This window comes from Budorcas taxicolor, chromosome 10, assembly GCF_023091745.1.
Source record: "Budorcas taxicolor isolate Tak-1 chromosome 10, Takin1.1, whole genome shotgun sequence".
Lineage (NCBI taxonomy): Eukaryota > Metazoa > Chordata > Mammalia > Artiodactyla > Bovidae > Budorcas > Budorcas taxicolor.
In genome coordinates, this window is record NC_068919.1 from 59,729,150 (window position 1) to 59,753,648 (window position 24,499).

Sequence of the window (24,499 nt, forward strand, 5' to 3'; positions counted from 1 at the left end):
GGATTAAATAGTGGACAAAAGCTAGTAGGTAGGAGAGCTGAAACTTGAACTTGGATCTTCTTTCATTTCAATGCTCTTTTGAGGATAGTACTTCTTATTACAGGATGACCTGATAGCTCTGACACCAAAGAGAAGGTAGGAAACAGGAAGGAATGATGGCTTGGCTGCACCTTCCTAAATGATCTGAATCAGAGGGACCACATCACAACAGTCATTTCCCCTTGAAATGTAAAGGAGTTTGGTAGAGATAGTTCCTCCCAGCTCACAGGTATGTCAAAATGCAAGGCATTTGACCCAATATTTGACCCAAAACATCCAACATTCTATAAATAATCTTTGAACCATTCAAGGCCCCTGGAACTTTTTCCTCTCTTTCTTTGCATTTGTCTTTATTACCCCAGAATGCCTCTGTGTGCTGTGTTTCTCTGGACATGTTAAATGCATTTCTTGTGCCTTGCTACACCTTATCACTGTAGCATGCCTTTTCTATTTCTCCACACTTCACACTCTTCTTTTGGCTATCTTATTTCAGTCTATTTCTCCAGTCTTACCTTTAAATACAAGAATCTTTTATTTGTACTGACTACCAGGAGTTGGTGATGGACAGGGAGGCCTGGCTGGCGTGCTGCGGCACATGGGGTCGCAAAGAGTTGGACACGACTGAGCAACTGAACTGAACCCTTCCTATTGCAACCACTCTTGCTGATCAACTTGCCTGTTAACTCTTCCTCTTATTCCAGGAACTTTCCCTGAGAGATCCTTCCTTATATGCTTACTTTTCCCCAGAATTAGTACTATCTACTCATACTGCATGTAGTAAACTACTTTTTGTGTATGTTATCACTGGTCTTTTTATGTAAGCATCTTGCACCTCAGAGTATGGAGGGGGGCTGGGGTCATGCCTCCCACTTTATATTCAAGCACCTAGACCAGGAATTAAGCATGATAGAGAGTCAGGAAAATAGTGTTGATTATAATATGTCCATGCACGTGTCTGTGCTAAGTCGCCTCATTCATATCACTCTGTGTGACCCTTTGGACCGCAGTCCACCAGTCTCCTCTGTCCATGGGGCTTTCTAGGCAGGTATATTGGAGTGGGTTGCCATGCTCTCCTTCAGGGGATCTTCCTGACCCAGGGTTCCAACCTTCATCTCTTAATGACTCTGGCATTGGCAGGTGGGTTCTTTACCGCTAGTGCCACCTGGGAAGCTTGTAGTATGTCCATAACTCCACTCAAATCCATTTTTAGAGGCAAGGGGCTCTGACATTCCTTGTTTTTCATCTTTTGTCATTTAAGTGCGTAAGTTTCACTTTTCTATATAGTGATGAGATCTGGATTTCAGGATAAAAAAGGAGTTGGATTCAAATTCTGTCTCTGTTTCACATGAACTGTGTAACCTTGAACAAGTCACTTAATTATTATTATTTTTTTGGTCAGCTTCTTCTACTGTTAAACGGTATCCTAAAACCTATACTAGCCCCTCACAGGATTGTTGTGAAGAAAAATGAGTTAGTGTCTGTAAAAGAAGTTACCAATGTGTAAAGCACTATGTAAGGGATAATAAACACTGTCCCTTCATGTGCTTCCTCTCCCTTAACATGTTTTTTTTTTCCCTTTCCATCTAAGAAATAGCTATTTATGGATAGGGATCACTTAGCACTCTTGCTGTAACATTTCACTTTAACCCTTAACTTGGGACATTACAAGCACCTTGCTGATGGACTGTGGTGAGATGTGGAAAGCCCATAAGCCTAGTTCTTACACATCTTGGCTCAGATTTCAACAACTGCCATTTACCTGAATGCCTTTTATTTGCTTTTTCTGAAACAAAAAGGCTTCATTTTATTTGTTCATTCATTTACTCATTAATCAAATTTATTTTGATTGCTTATCAGGGGCCACAAAGCAAAGTAGTGCCTTTAGATATTGTTGGACTTAGTGAAACAATCACATAGCAACTGACTCTAGTAGATAGTAAGGATTATAGTAAGAGATGCACACTGTGTGCAGAGTGGAGAAAGATCATTTCTACCGAGGAAGGGAAGTGTGTGTCATGAAAGACTTCAGAAGAGGTACTCCTCTATCTTGAAGACTGAGTAGACGGGGAGGTGGGCAACTCCATCCATGGGATTTTCCAGGCAAGAGTACTGGAGTGGGGTGCCATTGCCTTCTCCGAGGTGAAAGAAATAAGCAAAACAATACCACTCTGGGATTCAGGGGCAGCCTGGCCAGAGATTTCACTCAACTGTTGCTATGGATTTAGTACCTATTATGTACCAGACCCTTATGCTTGGGTTATAGGGGTCAGTATAGGCATCCGGGGTGGGACGGTGGAGGTAGCAAGAGGCGGCTAGTCAGGTTATGAGCAACCTTTAACAGTCCTTTTACTCCATACTAGTATATATGGGAAAGGGTTAAAAGGATGTGTGAATCTGCTGCTACTAGCCCCCTCCTTGATAATTCACTGGAACCATTTACCCCAGGAGGTTAGACACAGTAGAGAGCTTTACTGCACACTGGGCTGCATGGTCTTAAAAGAACAGGTTAAGAATTGAAAGAGGCACGAGTACCCCAATGTTCATCGCAGCACTGTTTACAATAGCTAGGACATGGAAGCAACCTAGATGTCCATAGGCAGACGAATGGATAAGAAAACTGTGGTATATATACACAATGGAATATTACTCAGCTATTAAAAAGAATGCATTTGAATCAGTTCTAATGAGGTGGATGAAACTGGAGCCTACTATACTGAGTGAAGTCAGAAAAACACCAATACAGTATATTAACGCATATATATGGAATTTAGAAAGATGGTAACAATGACCCCATATGGGAGACAGAAAAAGAGACACAGATGTAAAGAACAGACTTTTGGACTTTGAGGGAGAAGGCGAGGGTGGGATGATTGGAGAGAATAGCATTGAAACATGTATATTACCATATATCAATAGATCGCCAGTCCAGGTTCCATGGATGAGACAGGGTGCTCAGGGCTGATGCACTGGGATTGACCCTGAGGGATGGGATGGGGAGGGAGGTGGGAGGGGGGGTTCAGGATGGGGAACACATGTACACCCATGGCTGATTCATGTCAATGTATGGCAAAAACCGCTACAATACTGTAAAGTAATTACCCTCCAATTAAATAAATAACAGAAGAGGTTAACAGGGATACCTGGCGTGCTGCAGAGTTGGACATGACGGCAACTGAACAACAATATCTAAGTGACAAGAACATTCACACTCGAGGAAATTCAGGTAGTAAATAAACGTGGGAAATATGTCATTTCATGAGTAAAGAAACACACATTCAAACAAGACGGGACCTAGTAAGCAAGAAGACTCAGGCTGTTAAGGTGATGGGGAAGCAGGCACCCATCACCTTAGAGAATCGGGTAAATGCGAAAATCTCTAAGGTTGGGAAAGTGAGGGATTCTGTGTGTTGCAACTGAGAACTGGAATTCAGGCGTGGGGAGCGTAGTGGGCGCGAGACACTGCACCAGATGGTGAAGTGAGGGGCAACGAGTTGGAGCGAGACCCGTTCCTCCGCGCCAATGAAGGCCAGGTGCTTGCGCGTTTCTAAGTAACTGATAAGCCCGCCCTAACACTTTCGTAATTGGCTCAGGAATCCACCAATAGGTACACAGGAGGAACTTCCCGCCACCTCTGGCGCCCGCTTTTAAACAGCCGTGTAATATTTGCAACTGCGGGCGGACTTCTCAATCTAGCTTGAAAAAGGCGGAGACTTCCGCTTTTATGCCCCGCCCCGAGCCAGCAAAGCCCCGCCCACCAGGCCCGCGTCTAGACTTCAATTGAAGGAAGCGGCTGCTCCTCAATGGCCTCGGGGCTCAGTGGGTTCGGTTGTGAGTAGGAAGACGCTAGCGGGTTAGAGCTGGGGTGAGGTATTTCGTAGAAGGTGGTGTTCCTCGGGAGCTTCAGTGTCACCGCTGTGACAGCATCCGCGGCCTCCGGTGAGTTTCGCTTCTTGGCTGGGTTTGGGGCTGGGATAGGAGGATGTGCGGGGTCCTTGGGATCCTGGTTGAGGCTTCCCGGAGGACTGATCTCCTCCCTCCCCAAATCCCGGTGTGGTGGATTGCTTGCGGGTCGCGGGGCTCCGCCTTTGACTTTGAAGTGTTAGCCAGATCTCAAGTTCCTATTTAGGAGTGACGTTTGGGAAGCGTCCTCGCCTCCTCCAGACTGCTAGGGTAACCCCGAGACCCTGCCCTAGGGACCCCCGCCGTGGTTACCCGGCGCTGTGCCTGGCTCACAGTGGGTGCTCTGTACACGTGTGTTGACCGAGTGCAGGTGACCTGGCAGCCCAAGCCAGCAGCCCCAGGCATCCTGGGCTCTGTGGTCCTTCGGTCTCGCGGTTCCTGTTTGTTGTGCCATAGTTGAAGCCAAACGGAGTTCCTTGGTAAGGACTTGGCTTATTCTTCGTTCAGCTTGTGGGTCCCTACTGGCAGCATCCTCTGGGCACCCTGAATGTATTTGTTCAAGCTGTTGTCCTTAGTATTGGACACAGATTATTGTCATTAGCCTTTATGTCTGTTTTCTTTCCTTACACCAAGTCCTGATAAACTTTGTAATCTTGAACAGTGCTTGCAAGTAATTGTTGAATGAATAGAACAGGCCTTCTAATTAAGCCTAGTATGTTGCAAGTCTGAAACAGACTAATGTTCTTTGGCTGTTTCCTTCTTGAAGCTAGCATATAAGCAAGTAAGTAGCATTTCCTGCCCCCTAGGGCAAAGAGTCGGACACGACTGAGCGACTGAACTGAACTGAGGGCACTTAAGAACCACTTTTGTGGCACTTAGCCTTTTCTGTCTTACAGCCATGAACTTGAGTCTGATTTAACCTGAATTTTGCCATATCCTTCACAAAGAGAGACAATGTATATGCACTTCCTACATGTGAATGCACTCAACTAAATGAGTTGAAATTGAAGCCATAAGAACAGTACAAGAAATAAAGACATAAAGTGCCAGAGTGACTAAATTAATGAAGGAATAGGACTGGGGGGGCATCTTGAAGAAAGTGTTATTTTTATCCCAGAAAAAGTTGCATTATCTGAAGGAGGGTTTCACACACATGGCACACTCACCTTTTCTCAGATATACTGAATGCTGTCCGTTTGTTTGACATCTTTTGTAGGTGGCAGAGTTGTATTCATCAGTAACATGTTATATAAAAAACAAAACTAAAATGTATTGATTGACACACACTACAGGGCACTTTACATACACAAATCTTGTGGATCCTCATAACCAATCTTTGAAATAGTACAGCTTTTATTAAGTAAAACCCTGTTTTATTAATGAAGAATGGAACCAGTTGTGCAAGTTTGCACAGCTGATAAGCAGGCGAGCCAAAACCAAGCCCAGGTTGTTTGAATGAGTACCCTCTTTCTAAACCACATACAGCCATGCTGTGTCCTTTAAGATCTATTTCTAATCTAAATAGATTTCTGTGAAACTTCTTTCAGCCTTCTTTTCTTCTTCGGCATACTTAATTTGCACTGTGTACTTTCTCTATTACAGGGTTTGTTATCACTTCAGTTCAGTTTAGTCGCTCAGTCACGTCTGACACCTTGCAACCCCATGAACCGCAGCACGCCAGGCCTACCTGTCTATCACCAACTCCCGGAGTTCACTCAGACTCGTGTCCTTCGAGTCGGTGATGCCATCCAGCCATCTCATCTTCTGTCATCCCCTTCTCCTCCTGCCCCCAATCCCTCTCAGCATCAGGGTCTTTTCCAATGAGTCAACTCTTCACATGAGGTGGCCAAAATATTGGAGTTTCAGTTTCAGCATCAGTCCTTCCAATGAACACCCAGGACTGATCTCCTTTAGGATGGACTGGTTGGATCTCCTTGCAGTCCAAGGGACTCTCAAGAATCTTCTCCAACACCACAGCTCAAAAGCATCGATTCTTCGGTGCTCAGCCTTCTTCACAGTCCAACTCTCACATCCATACATGACCAGTGGAAAAACCATAGCCTTGACTAGATGGACCTTTGTTGGCAAAGTAATGTCTCTGGTTTTTAATATGCTGTCTAGGTTGGTCATAACTTTCCTTCCAAGGAGTAAGCGACTTTTAATTTCATGGCTTCAGTCACCATCTGCAGTGATTTTGGAGCCCAGAAAAAGAAAGTCTGACACTGTTTTTACTGTTTCCCCATCTATTTCCCATGAAGTGATGGGACCAGATGCCATGATCTTCGTTTTCTGAATGTTGAGCTTTAAGCCAACTTTTTCACTCCTCTTTCACTTTCATCAAGAGGCTTTTTAGTTCCTCTTCACTTTCTGCCATAAGGGTGGTGTCATCTGCATATCTGAGGTTATTGATATTTCTCCCGGCAAGCTTGATTCCAGCTTGTGCTTCATTCAGCCCAGCGTTTCTCATGATGTACTCTGCATATAAGTTAAATAAGCAGGGTGACAATATACAGCCTTGACGTACTCCTTTATTAGTGCATAAATATGGAATCTGAAAAAACTTGGTATAATTGATCTTATTTACAAAGCCAAAGTAGAAACACAGACTTAGAGAACAAACCTATGGATACCAAGGGGAAAAGGAGGGGTGGGTGGGATGAATTGGGAGATTCAGACTTGACATATGTACATTATTGATACTATGTATAAAATAGATAACTAATGAGAACCTATTGAGTAGCACAGGAAAGGCTACTGAGTGCTCTGTGGTGACCTAAATGGGAAGGAAAAAAAAAAAAAAGGAGATAATATCTCATTCACTGATTTAACACTGTAGTTCAGTTGCTCAGTCGTGTCCAGCTCTTTGTGACCCCACAGACAGCAGCACGCCGGGCTTCCCGGTCCATCACCAACTCCCAGAGCCTACTCAAACTCATGTCCATAGAGTCGGTGATGCCATCTAACCACCTCATCCCCTGTCGTCCCCTTCTCCTCCTACCCTTAATCTTTCCCAGCATCAGGGTCTTTTCCAGTGAGTTAGTTCTTTGCATCAGGTAGCCCAGGTATTGGAGTTTCAGCTTCAGCATTAGTTCCTCCAAAGAAATCCCAGGGCTGATCTCCTTGCAGTCCAAGGGACTCTGAAGAGTCTTCTCTAGCACCACAGTTAAAAGCATCAATTCTTCGGTGCTCAGCTTTCTTTATAGTCCAACTCTCACATACATACATGAGTATTGGAAAAACCGTAGCTTTGACTAGACGGACGTTTGTTGGCACAATAATGTGTCTGCTTTTTAACAACTATATTCCAATAAAAATTTTTTAAAAATAGTACAAAAAGTTACTTATAAAACAAAAATAAGTGTTGGTTGGGTGCCTCATTTGTGTAAAGTGTGCAGGAGATAGATTTTAATAATTCTGCCTTTAGACTGCCTGTAAGATGAGGCAAAAACAGTGCTGCTTTTGCTTTTTAATATTTTATGCAATTAAATATCCATTAATCTTTGTCATTCCAAGGAGGGAAAAGAAAACAACCAGGGACAACAAAATGAGTACTAAATGGGACATAGAACAGTCTTGGTAATAGGTTCAGAAAAGAAGTTATCTAAGAAGAAAGTATTAACCAGCTTGCTACTAAAAAAAAAAAGTACTGTACACTTACTCTGCATCTTGATTTTTTTTAAATGATTAAAGTATAGGGAAATACTTCATTATTTTTATTAGTGACACATTGTTGCCAAATTTATTCAGAAGTACTTTTGCTAGGGCACATGCTCTTTTTGATATATTGCTAGTTTTCAAGATGGTGTCCCCAAGTCACACTTTCATCAGCAATTCATGAAGATGCCTGTTTCTTATAAAATAGCCACCACTAGGTGTAATCGCAGTTTTCCAATTTAGTGGTTGAATATCCTAGTCCATCAGTTGTCCATTTTAATCTGAGTTGTTTGATTTCGTTTTTGTCTGTGCTGGGTCTTCGTTGCTGTGCACTGGCTTTCTCTAGTTGCTGGGGTTCCTCTTGTTGCAGAGCGCAGGCTTCAGGAGTTGTGGCACATGGGTTTAGTTGCTTGGCAGCATGTGGGATTTTCGTGGACCAGGAATTGAACCCATGTGCCCTGCATTGGCAGGCAGATCCTTATCCACTGTACCACCAGGGAAGTCCTCATTTCTTTGTGAGAATTGTAGTTTGGTACTTTGTCTTACATTTTGCAAGTATTTATCTCATTACTATTATTTTATCTTTATATATATATATATATTAACATATTTGACTTGCTAATGATTGTTTTTGCTACATACAATTTTTTTTTTTCTGGTTAAGTTTCTGTCAAGTTTTTCTTTATGGCTTCTGAATTTATTATCTTGCTTTTTTTTTTAAAAGCAACTTCGTTTATTCTGAATATTAAAGCCTCTGGTAGAAGTAATTAGTATATGATTAATATGCAGAAGAAACACGTTAGCTTTTATTTTACATTTTAATTAAAACACTAATTATCTTTCTAGTCACTTTTTTTCAATGCCGAAGTAAGTTTATCAAATATACTTTTATGCCTAAAACAGTTTCTTATGGTCTCTGACAGTTTGCACTTTTCAGAGGAAAGCTAATTTGTACCTTTTATTCCCCAGTGGAGAGAGATTTTGTTCTTTCAGATAGTTTCAAAAATTTCTTCTTTATGATATGCTTTGGATTTAAAACACCATTCAAAAAAAGACAGTTGTGTCTTTTACATTTTCTTCACTTGTAAATACCTTGTATAATTCACTGTTATCTATTAACTATTCGAGAAAAAGTAGGTTTTTTTTTTTTAATAGCTATATTTAGCAACAGGCTCTTGTAAATCTCAATGTTCTTTTTCAATATTCAACAGGAATTGATGGCAGGTTAGTGAAGGGTAAAAAAAACCCCAAAACAAAACCCTCTCTCCTTTTACCTAATAAAAGAGAAGTTAATCCAAATTTTGTATTCTGGCTTTAAGTATGAAATTCAGGAAAAAGTGGACAATATCATAAAAATTAGAAGCAGGAAAGATTATATCTGTCTGGACAATTCGGTCTTTAAGGTCCAGCTTAACTACATTTCTTTTAAGGTGCCAGGATTTAAAGAGGGCTGTACTTTCATTATCTATTATCTATAATATTTCATTATCTGTTATCGATAATATTTCTACTGTCTTTAGTGAACTTGATGTTCAGCTGAAGTAGTGAAAAATCCCTAGAGACGTGAGCGTGTGTGCGTGTTTTCCCCTTAGCGCTTCAGCTACATTCTAGCCTCTTCGCCATATTCAGGTCTCCATCTCCTGCTGTATACAGAGGGTTCTTGTAGCCGCGGAGTGGAGACAGGGCTTAGATTCCCCAAGTGTCTGTTTTCCCTCTCAGTGAAGAAGGGTGCGTGTCCCTTCCTCTGTGTTGCCCTGGCACAGGAGCAGGTCTAGTCTGAGAAGCAGAGGCTGGAAGGGTTTGTTGACATGAGGAGTTTGAATTCCTAACGCTGAAATGAATGTGGTGGTTGTAGGGACCAGAGAGGAGAGGAGTAAAGAAGTTGAACCACAAATCAGAGCTTGGCCAAGAAACACAATTCAGTCCTTGAAAAACAAACAAAATTTGGCTTACGGGAATTATCAGCATTGACATTTGTATTTGTGTTCATGTGTAAAATCATATTTCATCTATTCTAATATGCACATTTTCTTTTCACGTTTTTTTTAAAGGCTGCTCCCCACGGCTGACAGGATCTTAGTTCCTTGACCAGGAATTGAACCGAGGTCACAGCAGTGAAAGCACTGAGTCCTCACCCCTGGACTGCCAGGGAGTTCCTTTCTTTTCACATTTTAACATCTGTAAAGTTGGATCTCATTTTAAAATTAACGATTTGTCATAATTTAATTGGCCACATCTTTTTCTTAGCCGTACAAATGAAACTGTGTTATACAATCAAGGGCACCTTTAATCTAATGAAGTGGAATAGCTTTTGCTGTAGAGCTACATAAAAGTAGCTTACATGGCTTACATAAAAGTTTGTGATCTTAGCCCTTAACTGTTAATGTGCAGGAGCTAAGTTCTTCATGGTAAAATGTGTTTGGATTGCCGGGTCTGTGCTTCGCATTTCACTTTCAATTTAATGACAGTTTAGAGGCTGAAAAGTACAGTCCATGAGCTGTGGCCCAGGCTCACATCAAAGTGCATTTCACTGGCACACACACAAGTGGACTGAATAGAGGGCAGTATTAAGCCATGTAATTGATGGCGCCTGCCACCTTTTTTGTCACCTTTTTTGTCAGGATTCTTCGGAGCTTTGAAATTCTGGGTAGGTTCTGTGGACTGTCAGGATTCCTAAGTATTATTTAAACCATCAGCCATCTTTTGACCATAAGTACTTGAAAACCCATCTCCTGCTGCCACAGCAGTGACCATTCTCCAGGGAACACTTGCTGTTGCTTTTGGACAGTGGTATAGCTTTACATCCTTCACTCATGTTTTTCCTGAGTGCTTTTTGCTAGAACCTGATTTGATCAAGCTTAAGAGCTGGAATCAAGATTGCCGGGAGAAATATCAATAACCTCAGATATGCAGATGACTCCACCCTTATGGCAGAAAGTGAAGAGGAACTAAAAAGCCTCTTGATACGAGTGAGAGAGGAGAGTGAAAAAGTTGGCTTAAAGCTTAACATTCAGAAAACGAAGATCATGGCATCCAGTCCCATCACTTCATGGCAAATAGATGGGGAAACAGTGGAAACAGTGTCAGACTTTATTTTTTTGGGCTCCAAAATCACTGCAGATGGTGACTGCAGCCATGAAATTAAAAGACGCTTACTCCTTGGAAGAAAAGTTATGACCAACCTACATAGCATATTCAAAAGCAGAGGCATTACTTTGCTGACTAAGGTCCATCTAGTCAAGGCTATGGTTTTTCCACTGGTCATGTATGGATGTGAGAGTTGGACTGTGAAGAAGGCTGAGCGCTGAAGAATTGATGCTTTTGAACTGTGGTGTTGGAGAAGACTCTTGAGAGTCCCTTGGACTGCAAGGAGATCCAACCAGTCCATTCTAAAGGAGATCAGCCCTGGGATTTCTTTGGAAGGAATGATGCTAAAGCTGAAACTCCAGTACTTTGGCCACCTCATGTGAAGAGTTGACTCATTGGAAAAGACTCTGATGCTGGGAGGGATTGGGGGCAGGAGCAGAAGGGGACGGCAGAGGATGAGATGGCTGGATGGCATCACTGACTCGATGGCCGTGAGTCTGAGTGAACTCTGGGAGTTGGTGATGGACAGGGAGGCCTGGCGTGCTGCGATTCATGGGGTCGCAAAGAGTCGGACACGACTGAGTGACTGAACTGAAGAGCAGGACATTTAACACATTTTTGTTGTGTGCTCTGTGGAGTTTGCCAGGTTGTAAATGTTTTTTTTTTTGGTAGCAATCCTTAACACAGCATATAGTGGCTCTCTTTCTGGAAAATACGACGTTTGTATTGGTGATATTCAGAAGATGAAATAAGAACTTCCCTGGTGTCCAGTGGTTAAGATCCCATGGTCCCACTGCAGGGGGCTCGGGTTCGATCCCTGGTCAGGGAACTAGATCCTATGTGCCACAGCTAGCACAGCCAAATAAATGTTTAAAAAAGAATGAAACAAATTGTGGTGGATCCTACCTGTGTCATATTTAATACATCAAATTAAAGTGTATTCTTAAAATTGTTATGTTTGGGCATATCTGTGGTTTATTATTTTTGTGTGTGGACAAAAATCTTACTGTTTTGAGTTATGCTTTCCAGACCACAAGAAAGGTCTAGTCATAGGTTTATTAGCTTTTGGCTTTTTTCGTCTTTTTATGAATTTCTGTTATAATGCCTATTTTCTGTGAATCATGATTTAATTTGTAAGGACTCTCTTTATATTGATATTTGGGGACACTGATCACTTGTCATGCACAAGTTACATATAGCTTCTCCCCGGCTGCACCTGTCTTTTTGTGTATGGCATCTCTTATGTAGTTTGCTCTGCAGTAGTTTTTGTGGGCTGTTTAAAAACTAAGCATCTTTTTGTTCCTGCAGAAGGACCATGTCACTAGACTTTGGCAGTGTGGCCCTGCAGACACAAAATGAAGACGAAGAATTTGACAAAGAAGACTATGAAAGGGAGAAAGAGGTAAGTTATTCAGAAGAAGAATTCTAAGCCTAATCTTAAACAAGTTTATATTCTAACCAAAATTAAATCATTTTGTGTCATTTCAAAGATTTATAGTTCTTCTTTTCCCCTACCCTGAAACTTGATTGGCATTTTAAACGGTAGATGAGTGGAATACTTCCTTTTTTTGAGACAAGAATAAAACACAACTGTGTATGATGCCATCAGCTAAATGGTTAGATTCTTTAAGATCTTTGCATTTAGGAAGTAGTGGTTGATCTTGGAAGCAGAGATACACTTGCATGGGCAAGTCAGCAAGGTTCTTTGCCTCAGTTATTCTACATCCTAAGTGGAGGCAGATGATAAACAAGCAAACAAAGTAATTTGTGTGAGTGATAATTTAGCACTGATAAATGATAGGGAAACAAAATATAGTGATATTAAAGCAACCAGCTGGGAACCAGCTGGGAAGGTCCCTTGGAGGAGGAAATGTTTGAGCTGAGTCTTGAGTCATGAGATGAAGCAGAGATACCGAAGCCCAGAAGGAGTACTGTGCCCAAGATACAAGTGTTAAGCCTGGAAATTGAGAAGAGAAACCTCCATATCTGTGAAATAGCCAGAAGGCTGTGGTGTTGGGATTATGGGTTAGTGGTGGAGGCAGGTGAAGAGGTGCCAGATCATGGGATGTCATGGGAAGATGTTTGTATTTTTTTCTAGGAGTAGTGGGGAGCCAGTGGAGGATTTTAAGCAGGGAAGTGATGTCTGTTTATATATTTGAAAGATCTTTCTGAATGCTGTGTTTGGGCGAATAGATTTAAGGAGAAAAGGAGTAAGTGTTTACACTTGGCCCAGTAGTAATAGTAGCAGCCGGTGGGAATCAGTTTGATTGCTATGATTGTTTTTAGTTTGAGTCAGATTTCTTGATTGACTATAATAACAGGTTTTTGTACTGAATGTTGATATGACCCATTTTCTTTTTTTCTTTCAAGTGTTTTTAAAATTTTTTATTCATTATAGTTGACTTACAATGTTGTGTTAGTTTCAGGTGTCCAGCAAAGTGATTTATTTATCTTTTTAGATACTTAGATTGTTTTTCATTGTAGGCTATTATAAGATACTGAATATAGTTCCCTGTGTTATACAAGAGGCCCCTGCTTGGTTATTGCTTTTACATATAGTAGTGTATATATGTTAATCCCAAACTCCTAATTTATTCCTCCTCACCTTTCCCCTTTGGTAAACATAAGTTTGTTTTCTATGTCTGTGGGTCTATTTCTGTTTTGTAAATTCCTTTGTATCATTTTTTTAGCTTCCATATATAAGCGATATTACGTTTGTCTTTTACCATCTGACTTGCTTCACTTAGTATGATAATCTCTAGGTCCATCCATGTTGTTGCAAATGGCATTATTTCATTCTTTTTTATGGCTAATATTCCATTGTGCATATATACCATTGTGTAAATCTTCTTTAACCATTCATCTGTCAGTGGACACTTAGATTGCTTCCATGATATGACTCATTTCCCAATATGTCAAATAATCATTTTGTCTTGCCTGGAAAATCCCATGGATGGAGGAGCCTGGGAGGCTGCAGTCCATGGGATCACAAAGTGTCGGACATGACTGAGTGACTTCCCTTTCACTTTTCACTTTCATGCATTGGAGAAGGAAATGGCAGCCCACTCCAGTGTTCTTGCCTGGAGAATCCCAGGGACGGTGCAGCCTGGTGGGCTGCCGTCTATGGGGTCGCACAGAGTTGGACACGAATGAAGCGACTTAGCAGCAACAGCAATAGTTACCATGGACCATTTGTATTGATTGGAAGCAATGAATGGGGTCAGTTGCCCACATGGCTGGCAATAGCATTAGGGTAGAGACAAAGCTGGCAGCTTGGTGGATTTTGTTTATAGACATGTACTGTTTGTTTGCACAGTGTTTTTGAAAAATTGAATCTAAATTTAAAGATGGAAAGTTTCATGTAGCAGTCCAGAGTATCTGGCCTGTCTTGAAATAGGCCACATGTGGCCTGAGTCTTCACACACTAGTAGGTGAGCTGGAGCTGAGCAGTGGCTCTCCCATCCAGCTGGCCATGGTGCCCCCCACCCCAACCCCTAAACAAAACAAAGCAAAACATGGACTTGTGCCCTTGAACCCGCTAGCTTCACTCTTGTAAATTCTCTGCCAAATCATCGAGGGCATTGGAGTTTGTGACCCTTGCCAGGGTTTCCAGATTTTGATAGGGGCCTTCACAAGGATTGCTGTGGCAGAGATGGGGTTGAAGGGTCTCTGTTACTTTTTGAACTCACAGCATGGATAGTTCACTGGAATTTAGCTGCTGGGATTCTTGAGAGGATCAGTTTGAGTTGTTATTATACTAGACTTTAAAGAAGAGAAAAAATAATCCTGACAGGTGATTTTTTCCATTGGAAATGGTGGGTAGGATATTAGAGAGAACTTACTGCCAGGTGTATTGTGTGGTGAAAGTTTTAAACGTGGTGTTGGTTAAGGAGACAGTTAATTCTAGATGATACAGAAGATAGCCATTAGGATCGTTCTTTGATAGATTATGTGCTGGAGTAGGGAATTTCCAGAGGAAAAGGTGATCTTAAGAAGTTAAGTATTTGAGAGTGAGTGTTTCTAGCACAGTAGAAGAAAATAGCTAGCTAACTTCGACTCTAACATGATTATTATGGATAATAAATGTTATCCATATGTTAATGAATGTTAAATGTTATCCAAATGTTAATAAAAAGTGTTTCATATTTATTAATAAGTATTTTACCTTTTTAAAAAACAGCTGCAAAGGAAGAAGTGAAATCAGATGTTAGAATTTCAGCGAAAAATAAAATTCAGAATTTTTCTAAAATTTCAGCCGTATATATATTTTGTCATCAATTGGTCAGTTTAGTCGCTCAGTCGTGTCCAACTCTTTGTGACCCCATGGACTGCAGCACGCCAGGCTTCCCTGTCCATCACCAACTCCCAGAGCCTACTCAAACTCACGTCCATCGTGTCGGTAATGCCATCCAGCCATATCATCCTCTGTCATCCCCTTCTCCTCCTACCTTCAATCTTTCCCAGCATCAGGGTCTTTTCCAATGAGTCAGTTCTTCACATCAGGTGGCCAAAGTATTGAAGTTTCAGTTTTACCATCAGTCCTTCCAAAGAATATTCAGGACTGATTTCCTTTAGGATTGACTGGTTGGATTTCCTTGCAGTCCAAGGGACTCTCAAGAGTCTTCTCCAACACCACAATTCAAAAGCATCAATTCTTTGGTGCTCAGCTTTCTTTATAGTCCAACTCTCACATCCATACATGAGTACTGGGAAAACCATAGCTTTGACTAGATGGACCTTTGTTGGTGAAGTAATGTTTCTGCTTTTTAATATGCTCTCTAGGTTTGTAAAAGCTTTTCTTCCAAGTGTCTTTTAATTTCATGGCTGCAGTTAAACCATCTTCAGTGATTTTGGATCCCCCCAAAATAAGGTCTGTTACTGTTCCCATTGTTTCCCCATCTATTTGCCATGAAGTGATGGGACCAGATGCCATGATCTTCATTTTCTGAATGTTGAGTTTTAAGCCAGCTTTTTCACTCTCCTCTTTCACTTTAATCAAGAGGCTCTTTAGTTTTTTGCTTTCTGCCATAAGAGTGGTATCATCTGTGTATCTGCTGCTGCTAAGTCGCTTCAGTCGTGTCCGACTGTGTGTGACCCCATAGACGGCAGCCCACCAGGCTCCCCTGTCCCTGGGATTCTCCAGGCAAGAACACTGGAGTGGGTTCTGTGTATCTGAGGTTATTGATATTTCTCCTGGCAATCTTGATTCCAGCTTTGTCTTGGCGAGTTAAAAATAATAAACCACCTGATCAAACCTAAGTTCATTTTCATATCCAGAAACCTTTCCACCTCCTCAGTCTCCCTGACCCTACAGTAGCAGAATAGTTTAAAGTCTTAAGAAGTTAAAAAAAGAGAATAATCTTTTCATGCCTGCCTAGTTGAGATTGCTTTGGGATTGCCAGGCAGATTAGAGTGTTAGCACTGGGCTTCCCAGGGCTGCCTGCCAATGCAGGATATGCAGGTTTGATCCCTGGGTTAGGAAGATTCCCTGGAGGGGGAAATGGCAATCCACTCCAGTGTTCTTGCCTGGAAAATCCCATGGACAGAGGAGCCTGGCAGGCTACAGTCCATGAGGCTGCGAGGAGTCAGGCATGACTGAGCAGCACACACACGTACACACATACACATACATGGCTAATGCACATTGCTTTCTCTGCTTAATGAATCACTTTGTATTCAGTTCATTTGTGTAGGGGGAATGCTTCCATTCCCAAAGATGTCCCAAGCAGGCCATATCTGTCTCATGGGCTACTTTGCTAAGGACTTGTGAGATTTCCCTCTCTGTAAATGGCACAACAACCACTTTAGAGATTCTGACCGTCTTGTATGAATGGCCAGTTGCTGATACAACATGCTTTACCAAGCCGTTTGATTTTTGACACTTTGGGATCAGCTGGGATTTTGTCCACGCTTGCCCATAAGTCAGTGAATAAGCCATAGTCAACTTCCGGCCTCCATGCCATCCTAATTTGCACCTCTACAGTGATGATCTGGACTTTACTGTTTCTCTTCCCTCCCTTGTTTGCATCGAAGAGGAAATGGAGAAAGTGCATTTAATCTTTGGAAAAGGAAAGAGTTTATTAAAGTGATTTCAATATTCAGAGGACAGTTGGACCAGTGGTATCTCAAGACACAGACCACCACAGATAGACGCATATTTTGAAAAAAAAGAAAAAGAAAAACTCCAAGAATTTTTCAGAAAAGTAAGGCACCATTATCATCTCTGAATCACCACAGTTCTGAATGGTATATTGGCAAAAGTTTGGCCATTGTGTTCCAAGGCATAGCAGACAAGTGTATAACCCACAGCCTCACCAGGGTTTCACTCGAAGCTCCACCTCCTATACAGTGAACAGAATGGATTAGAGCACAGGCGAGAGAGGGTGAGAATATGATGGAGCTATGCTATCATGTCAGTTAATATTCATATCACTCTTCCCTCACAACTTATTGGAGTTCATTACTTTGAGAACTACCGATGTAGCTGTCCTTCTTGCAACTAAGTAGACCTCATCCAAAGTAATCTAGGCAAATTTTTACTTGTAAAGCTGGTCCAGAGAAGAAGAATTCAAAAACTCTTTCCTTAACTCATTCATAATGTAACAATAGTATCACTGCCTCAACTGACATGTGTTTGAGCAAACTCTGGGAGATACTGGAAAGACAGGGAAGCCTGGCGTGCTGCAGTTCGTGGGGTCACAGAGAGTCAGTCACAGCTTAGCTGACTGAACAACAGCAGCAAATGTTCAGTTCAGTCGCTCAGTCCTGTCCTGCTCTTTCCGACCCCATGGACTGCAGCACGCTGGGCTTCCCGGTCCGTCACCAGCTCCTAGAGCCTACTCAAACTCATGTCCATCGAGTTGGTGATGCCATCCAACCATCTTATCCTCTCTTGTCCCCTTCTTCTCCTGCCTTCAATCTTTCCAAGCATCAGAGTCTTTTCAAATGAGTCAGTTCTTCACATCAGGTGGCCAAAGTATTGAAGTTTCAGCTTCAGCATCAGTCCTTCCAGTGAATATTCAGGACTGATTTCCTTTAGGATTGACTGGTTTGATCTCCTTTTGCAGTCCAAGGGACTCTCAAGAGTCTTCAACACCACAGTTTAAAAGCATTACTTCTTCAGCACTCAGCTTTCTTTATGGTCCAGCTCTCACATCCATACATGATACTGGAAAAAACCATAGCTTTGGCTAGATGGACCTTTGTTGGCAAAGTAATGTCTCTGATTTTTAGTATGTTGTCTAGGTTTGTCATAGCTTTTCTTCCAAGTGGCAAGCATCTTTTAATTTCATGGCTGCAGTCATCATCTACAGTGATTTTGGAGCCCCACAAAATAAAGTCTGTTACTGTTTCCATTGTTTCCCCATCTATTTGCCATGAAGTGATGGGACCGGATGCCATGATCTTCATTTTCTGAATGTTGAGTTTTAAGCCAGCTCTTTCACTCTCCTCTTTCACTTTAATTAAGAGGCTCTTTAGTTCTTTGCTTTCTGCCATAAGGGTCGTGTCATCTGTGTATCCGGGGTTATTGATGTTTCTTCCAGCAGTCTTGATTTCAGCTTGTGTTTCATCCAGCCTGGCATTTCACATGATGTACTCTGCATATAAGTTAAATAAGCAGTTAATATAAGTTAATTAAACAACAAATGTAACAGTGTGGTTTTGCAAAACATTTTCCACCTAAAGTCACTATGTAATTTCATCATGGACTATTACAGAGATATAGTTGTTGCTGTTGTCATTGTGGTTGCTGAAAGCCCCAAAGTTACTGGTAAAGCCACATGCGCTTTAAGGTAGATTGTCATTTTGCTGGAGCTGGCGTGTACTTTCTTCAGTGTCACCAGTTCTGTGATTATTGTTTGGTTGTCCTGTGGCTCAGTGGCAGAGAATCCGCCTGCTGTGCAGGAGATGTGGTTTCAATCCCTGGGTTGGGAAGATCCCCTGGGAAAGGGAATGGCAACCCACTGCAGTATTCTTGCCTGGAGAATCCCATGGACGGAGGAGCCTGCCGGGCTACAGTCCATGGGGTTGCAAAGAGTCAGACATGATAGAGCGACTATAACTCACACATGAATGTATTTTGGAGCCTGTGGTTTGGGGTAGAAGGAATTAGTAATTTGTGCTTATCAAGATAATACTTGCCGATGATCGTTCTCTTAGTGATGTATTCAAAACCTGGAAAATGATCTTGAGTAGAAAGATAAGTGGTTTGAGTAGCAAATGGCAGACAGAAACTTGTACCTGGGAATACAGATTTGAGTCCCTCTTGGTTTTTATACTGGTACTTCTCTGGAGAATAGTAAGCTCAGTTGAGCTTGGAATGGTGTAGTCTAAAGACTGTTTCCATCGCAAAGCCTTTCTTCTACTTTTAACTGCCTTGTTTGATTACTTATGGATACATTTTTGATGTTTTGTCTCCACTAGGGGGAGTTGTAAAGCTAGCATTTGTTTGCATTTTATATTCTTTGATTTATTTAGTGAAATTTTCTTGTCATCACCTAAGTGAAGCAAAGAAACAAATAGTGGAGTGTTCATATTGTATTTTTGTTGTTGTTGTTGTTCATATTACATTTTGTTTTCCTTTAGCAGTTTCTTACACTTTATCTGGGACTTGCCTGGTGACTCAGTGATAAAGAATCTGCCTGCCAATGCAGGAGACCTGGATTCAGTCCCTGGGTCGGGAAGATCCCCTGGAGAAGGAAATGGCAACCCACTCAGTAGGACTGCCTGGGAAATCCCATGGACAGAGGAGCCTGGCAGGCTGCAGTCCATAGTGTCACAAAGAGTCAGACATGACTTAGCGACAACAACAAATACTTTATCTAGATGGTGCCTTTGAAGTGTTTCCCATAATATATAGGTATTTTTCAGGAACTGTCACAATGGGAACAAAAATGCTGAACTCTGGCTGACACTTGTATACACACAGGTAGGACTATATCTTCCAGTGGCCAACTGAATGTCATGTGGAAGAAGATAGGAGTGGGAATGGAGAGATTCAGGCTCCCCTGCCCGCCCAGGGGCTGTAACTCTTGCTTTTGTGGGCGTGCCCCTCCCCTGCTCTCGGCCTCATCGTGCTCACCTTTAGAAGGAGAGACTGGCCTGGAGGGTCTCCGGTGTTCCTTCCAGGCCTAAAGTTCTCTTAGGTGTCACTTGCAGTGTCGCTGATATTTGTCTAATAAACGTTGCCGTGTTTCTTTTACAGATGGGTGGCAATCTAGGCAAAGCCTTCCCCACTAAGATTATAAAATTTGTTTTACCTAATGGAAAGGATTAAAAAAAACATTTTGCATGTAGTATAATTCATAGACTAATGCTCTAGCTGCCAAGTTATTTGGCCCTTTGTCGGTCCCATATTGGGCCTACTCAAGGATGTTTTTATTAATAACTTGGCTCTGAGGCTAAGATGAAGATTCTACCTAGTGTGTATCCATGAAAGCATCATTTCACAGTTCGTATTTAAAAATACCAGAATCAGTTCAGCAGTGTGCTTGTAGGGCAGCTTGTTCAGAAGGCAGATGAATGCTGTCCACACCATTTGCTGCTGTTCTCTGGGGAGAAGATGTATCATATGCTTTGTAATCTGAGAACTCTTGCTTTCATGAATATCAAGGATTATAGACTCTGAAGACAGTCTGTTTAGTTAATTTAAGCTGAAGAATCTTAAGAAAAGGTTTACGTGTTCCTTGTTTTACATTCCCCTTGAACTAGGCTTTTTGGCTGTTCTATGTAGATTATTGTAAAAGTGTTTTGTTGCTAAAGTTCTTTGAATGAAACGTCCTCAAATAATTTTTTTTCTTTATTTTTTCAGGAACAAACACACGAGCTAGTAAATGGAGAGGATTTTATAGACTAGTTTAAAATGCATTTCAGTAGGGGTCTTAGCAATGCAAATTATCTTTTTTCTAGGGAAAGTATCTCTTTAATTATTAAACTCAGTTGATAACTCAATCATATCCCACTAAGAGGACTGTATTTGCAACCAAAAGACAGTATTACTTCCACATTTGGAAGTAATAAGGGGAATTAGATCTTGCCGTTTATAAGGATTGTTATCTTTGTTCTTGAATCTGTATTAGGTAGTTGGGTGGATCTTTAATGAGGACATTTTATAGTTTCTAAAATTTTCTGTTTGGTAACCTGCATAAGTTGATATGATAATTTTGTGTTTTATGGCACAAGCTTCAAAAGCAAAATCTATTTGACGGTTGTATGAGGAGGGTACCCTTTGATCCCAGGAATGGAAGTCTGGGGCAGATGGTATTTTGTTCCCAAATGGCCTTATTGGGAAGCTCATTTAACCTCTCTCTGTCCTCAAAGTTATAGAGCCAAGGAATATAGCCCACCTATGACAAAGGTCTTGAGAAATTTTTTGAAGGTGAATGAAATGATTTAAAAATGTTAGTACATTTTGTAAAATATTTTATAAAACACTAAATACAGTAGGGATGTTTTACTACTTGACAAGTTTTACCTGTGGATCCAGAAGCATTTTGAGGAACTTAATTGCTTATGCTCAAATTAATTTTGTGGTGTTGCAAAGAAAGCTATAAGAACTGCTTAATTATTGTGTAGCTTTTTCTATCTTTATGGGAGGGGGTGGAAATTGTACTGTTTAGATGTTCCTATTAAGGTTTTTCTGAATTATAAGGCTGTGTACTTGAACTTCACTGAAGGTTTAGAAGAAAATGTTTTTTCTTTATAGGAGTCCTTATTTGATTTAAGTATAAAACATTTATTTTGAGTTTATTCCCTGTGTTATATGTGGGTATAGTCTTTTTCCTTAAAGTTCTCGTAGGTGCTTTCTCTCTCTGTGAATTTTGCCCTTGTAAAGTCACTTTGCCACCTTTCTCTTGAGTCCCTTTGTGGTGTCCTGCTCTATTGATGTGTTCTGTTTTAGTGTTTGTTATTCTTTATATCTTTAGGTCAACTCTGATATGGCTAATTCACAAAATGACTTTTCAGTTACCTATGTGAGCAGGTGGCCAATAAGTCAAGGTCCTGGTTGTTACTATCGATTTCATCAAGATAACTTTTCATTGGAATAGAATATTTTTCTATTACTTCATTTTTAGAGAAACCAACGTATCGAGAACACCTTCAAACAAACAATCCACTCAATGTTAGAAATATGTATGTGGGTAAGGAAGTGTCCCCCTTCTCCACCTCACATACCCCATTCCATTCCCAAGTTTGACTTCACCAAAACTCTGTTAACAGTTGGGGCATTCTTTTCAGACATTTCTTAGGATAGTTTTATTTAACTTTTACCATATGCATTTTAAGACCATCTTTTAAATTATAAATGTAATACTCAGATATGTTTTATAGCTACACTTCATTTCTTTCATTCTAATGGCAGAGAAGTAGGGGGGAAAAAACCTGCCATAGACTAAGCAACATCTCATTTTTTCTTCTGGATTTTTATAGAGTATTAATATCTTCAAAACTGATTTATTACATAATTTTATGGGATTGATTTATATACTGTGGAGGTACTCGGTCAATTTACTAATAATCTAACTGATGCTTAGGTTTAAAGAGAAGTCGTTATAAGCAGTCCTTTGACCCTTTAGTAACATGTTTGAATCTTCTGATTATTACAAATTTTAAGTCGTTACACTGGGATTTGAAGACACTTACAGATATTGAAATTCAACAAATTAGACAATTTATTTGTCTCCTTGTCACAGTTTATCTTGAAACTTGAGTGAATTTAGTTGTTATAAGGCAGAATGCTAAAGATATGATATTTCTGGAAAAAGATTGGAGAGCAAAATCATGTGCTCTTATGTCAGTTTTATTTATACTTTTGAGAGTACTGTATCCATAAAAACCTGAATCTTACAGCCTTCTTTCTACTCAACTGTTTATAAGAGCCAAGCATTGTGTATCTTTTCATCATTGGAATTGGATGGCTCTCTAGTAATTGGTTACTCCCCAAGAGGTTTCCATCATATTATTGGTGCTTCTAAGGGCTTCCAAGGCCACCTGCTGCTGCTGCTGTTACCACCACCTGGGTACAGTGCATCTGGCCACTCAGATTCCCAGGAGGGTGTCTGATTGCCAAGTCCTCCAGGTCTGATTACTGGTAGAACAGGATTCTGAGACTCAGATCTGCCCCCGGGATAACATGATACACTGATGGTGCCATTATTATGACCTGCTGTGTTTGCCTAAAGAAGTTTTAAAAGCTTTCCTGCTGTGCGTGTATCTGAATCTAAGACCTCTAGAAAAAGATAAAGCCTTCTAATAATAAATCCTGATATTTATGTGTTCCCCTTCCCCCAAGTGAACTGACAAATATCATTCCTGTGGAATTTAAGACCTTTATTACATAGAGAAATTAGGAAATTCTTTGACTTCTACAGTCAAAATCTCTAGTGCCAAGGCAACTTTGGTTTGGTATCTTGGGTCTAAGCCAGTGTTGTATTGACGCTGACCTTCCTGTCTCAGTTGCAGCAGTTACTCACAGACCTGCCTCACGATATGCTGGATGATGACCTGTCTTCCCCCGAACTTCCCTATTCGGACTGCAGCGAGGACGGCAGAGAGGAAGAGTAAGGACCTGAAATCCCTTGCGTTTGTATATCACAATGCTTTGAGTTTTTTTCTTTAGATATCCTGCAGGCAATAATAATAGATATGATGGTAAAATTGTAGACTACTTCTTAATCCTTTAGGTAACATTTGGAGGGCACCCATGTTAAAATCTTGAGGTTCTCTATGGTGTCTCTGTCCAAATAGATGATAGGCTCTAATTTAAAATACTGATTTTTCCCAAGCACACATCATTCTGAGCAATTGGAGATGAACTGGACTGAGCATCAGGTGCTGCCTAAACCTCCAAATGTAAATGTAAGTATCTGGCACGAACTTGACTTTTAGGGTGGGAATAGATCTTAGTACTTTTCTCTTACTCTTGTTATCTAATAGGCCTATAATGAGATTCGGGATATATGTATTGGAGAGAAAAGTAGCAATGGCTGGGAAGAGAATCAAAGTAGAACTGAAGACCAGCATCCTGTCTACCATCCTGAAGGAGGTGGAGATGAAGGCGGAAGTGGTTATAGTCCTCCGAGTAAATATGAACAGACTGATTTATATCACCTTCCTGAAAACTTTAGGCCATATACCAACAGTCAGAAGCAGGAATTTAATAGCCAACCAACCAATGTGATTACATTTTCAGATACTCAAAGGAATCATTTTCAGGTATTGTAAAAACTTGACTTCCAAGAAATTTGTGCATGTGTGTACACACATTTGCTGTGTGTGTGTGATTAAGAAATGTTTGTGAAAAGTGCAATAGTAACATTTAAGGACAAATAATGCTGAGGGTGCATTTATTCAGCCTCATGCTGAATTAGTCGTGCAGTGTTCTGTTTACAGTCTAATTAAATCGTCTTAAATGAGAATTTTAAAATAGAGACTTCATGGAAATAATTAAACATGACAAGTTAAGTCTGTCAAAGAACGGCCACCTTTGTCTACTGAGGCTTCTGGCTTCTACCATTAACCCTGCTCCAGTGAAGAGCTACGTTCAGGTACCCTGATAGAGTTAAAAGTGGTTAATGACGCCAGTCAGTTACCTTGATCATCTAGCTCATCACCCTTATCACAGATTTTGCATCAAATACTTCAAAGCTGATTATCTGTTGTGATGATACAGCAGTAAACAGGATGAATGTTAAGGAAAGAAATACTTTCCCCCTCTGCCTCTGGAGAGTTTGATGAATAAGACCTTAGGATACAGTTAGCTCCTTCTTAGATTTTCTCAATGACCATGAATGCCTCATTTCACTAGTAGATATTCTGT

The 24,499-nt window shown here is 40.9% G+C and overlaps 1 protein-coding gene across 1 annotated transcript in view; it reads left to right on the plus strand.

The window, feature by feature from the left end:
• Positions 1-3,901: 3,901 nt before the first annotated feature.
• Positions 3,902-24,499, plus strand: part of CEP152 (centrosomal protein 152) — a 102,062-nt gene continuing 81,464 nt past the window's right edge. The window contains exons 1-5 of the mRNA XM_052647071.1: positions 3,902-3,975; positions 11,989-12,082; positions 23,137-23,240; positions 23,466-23,538; positions 23,617-23,895. Coding sequence (XP_052503031.1) covers positions 11,996-12,082; positions 23,137-23,240; positions 23,466-23,538; positions 23,617-23,895 — 543 coding nt within the window. The 5' untranslated portion in view covers positions 3,902-3,975; positions 11,989-11,995. The remainder of the gene's footprint in view (positions 3,976-11,988; positions 12,083-23,136; positions 23,241-23,465; positions 23,539-23,616; positions 23,896-24,499) is intronic.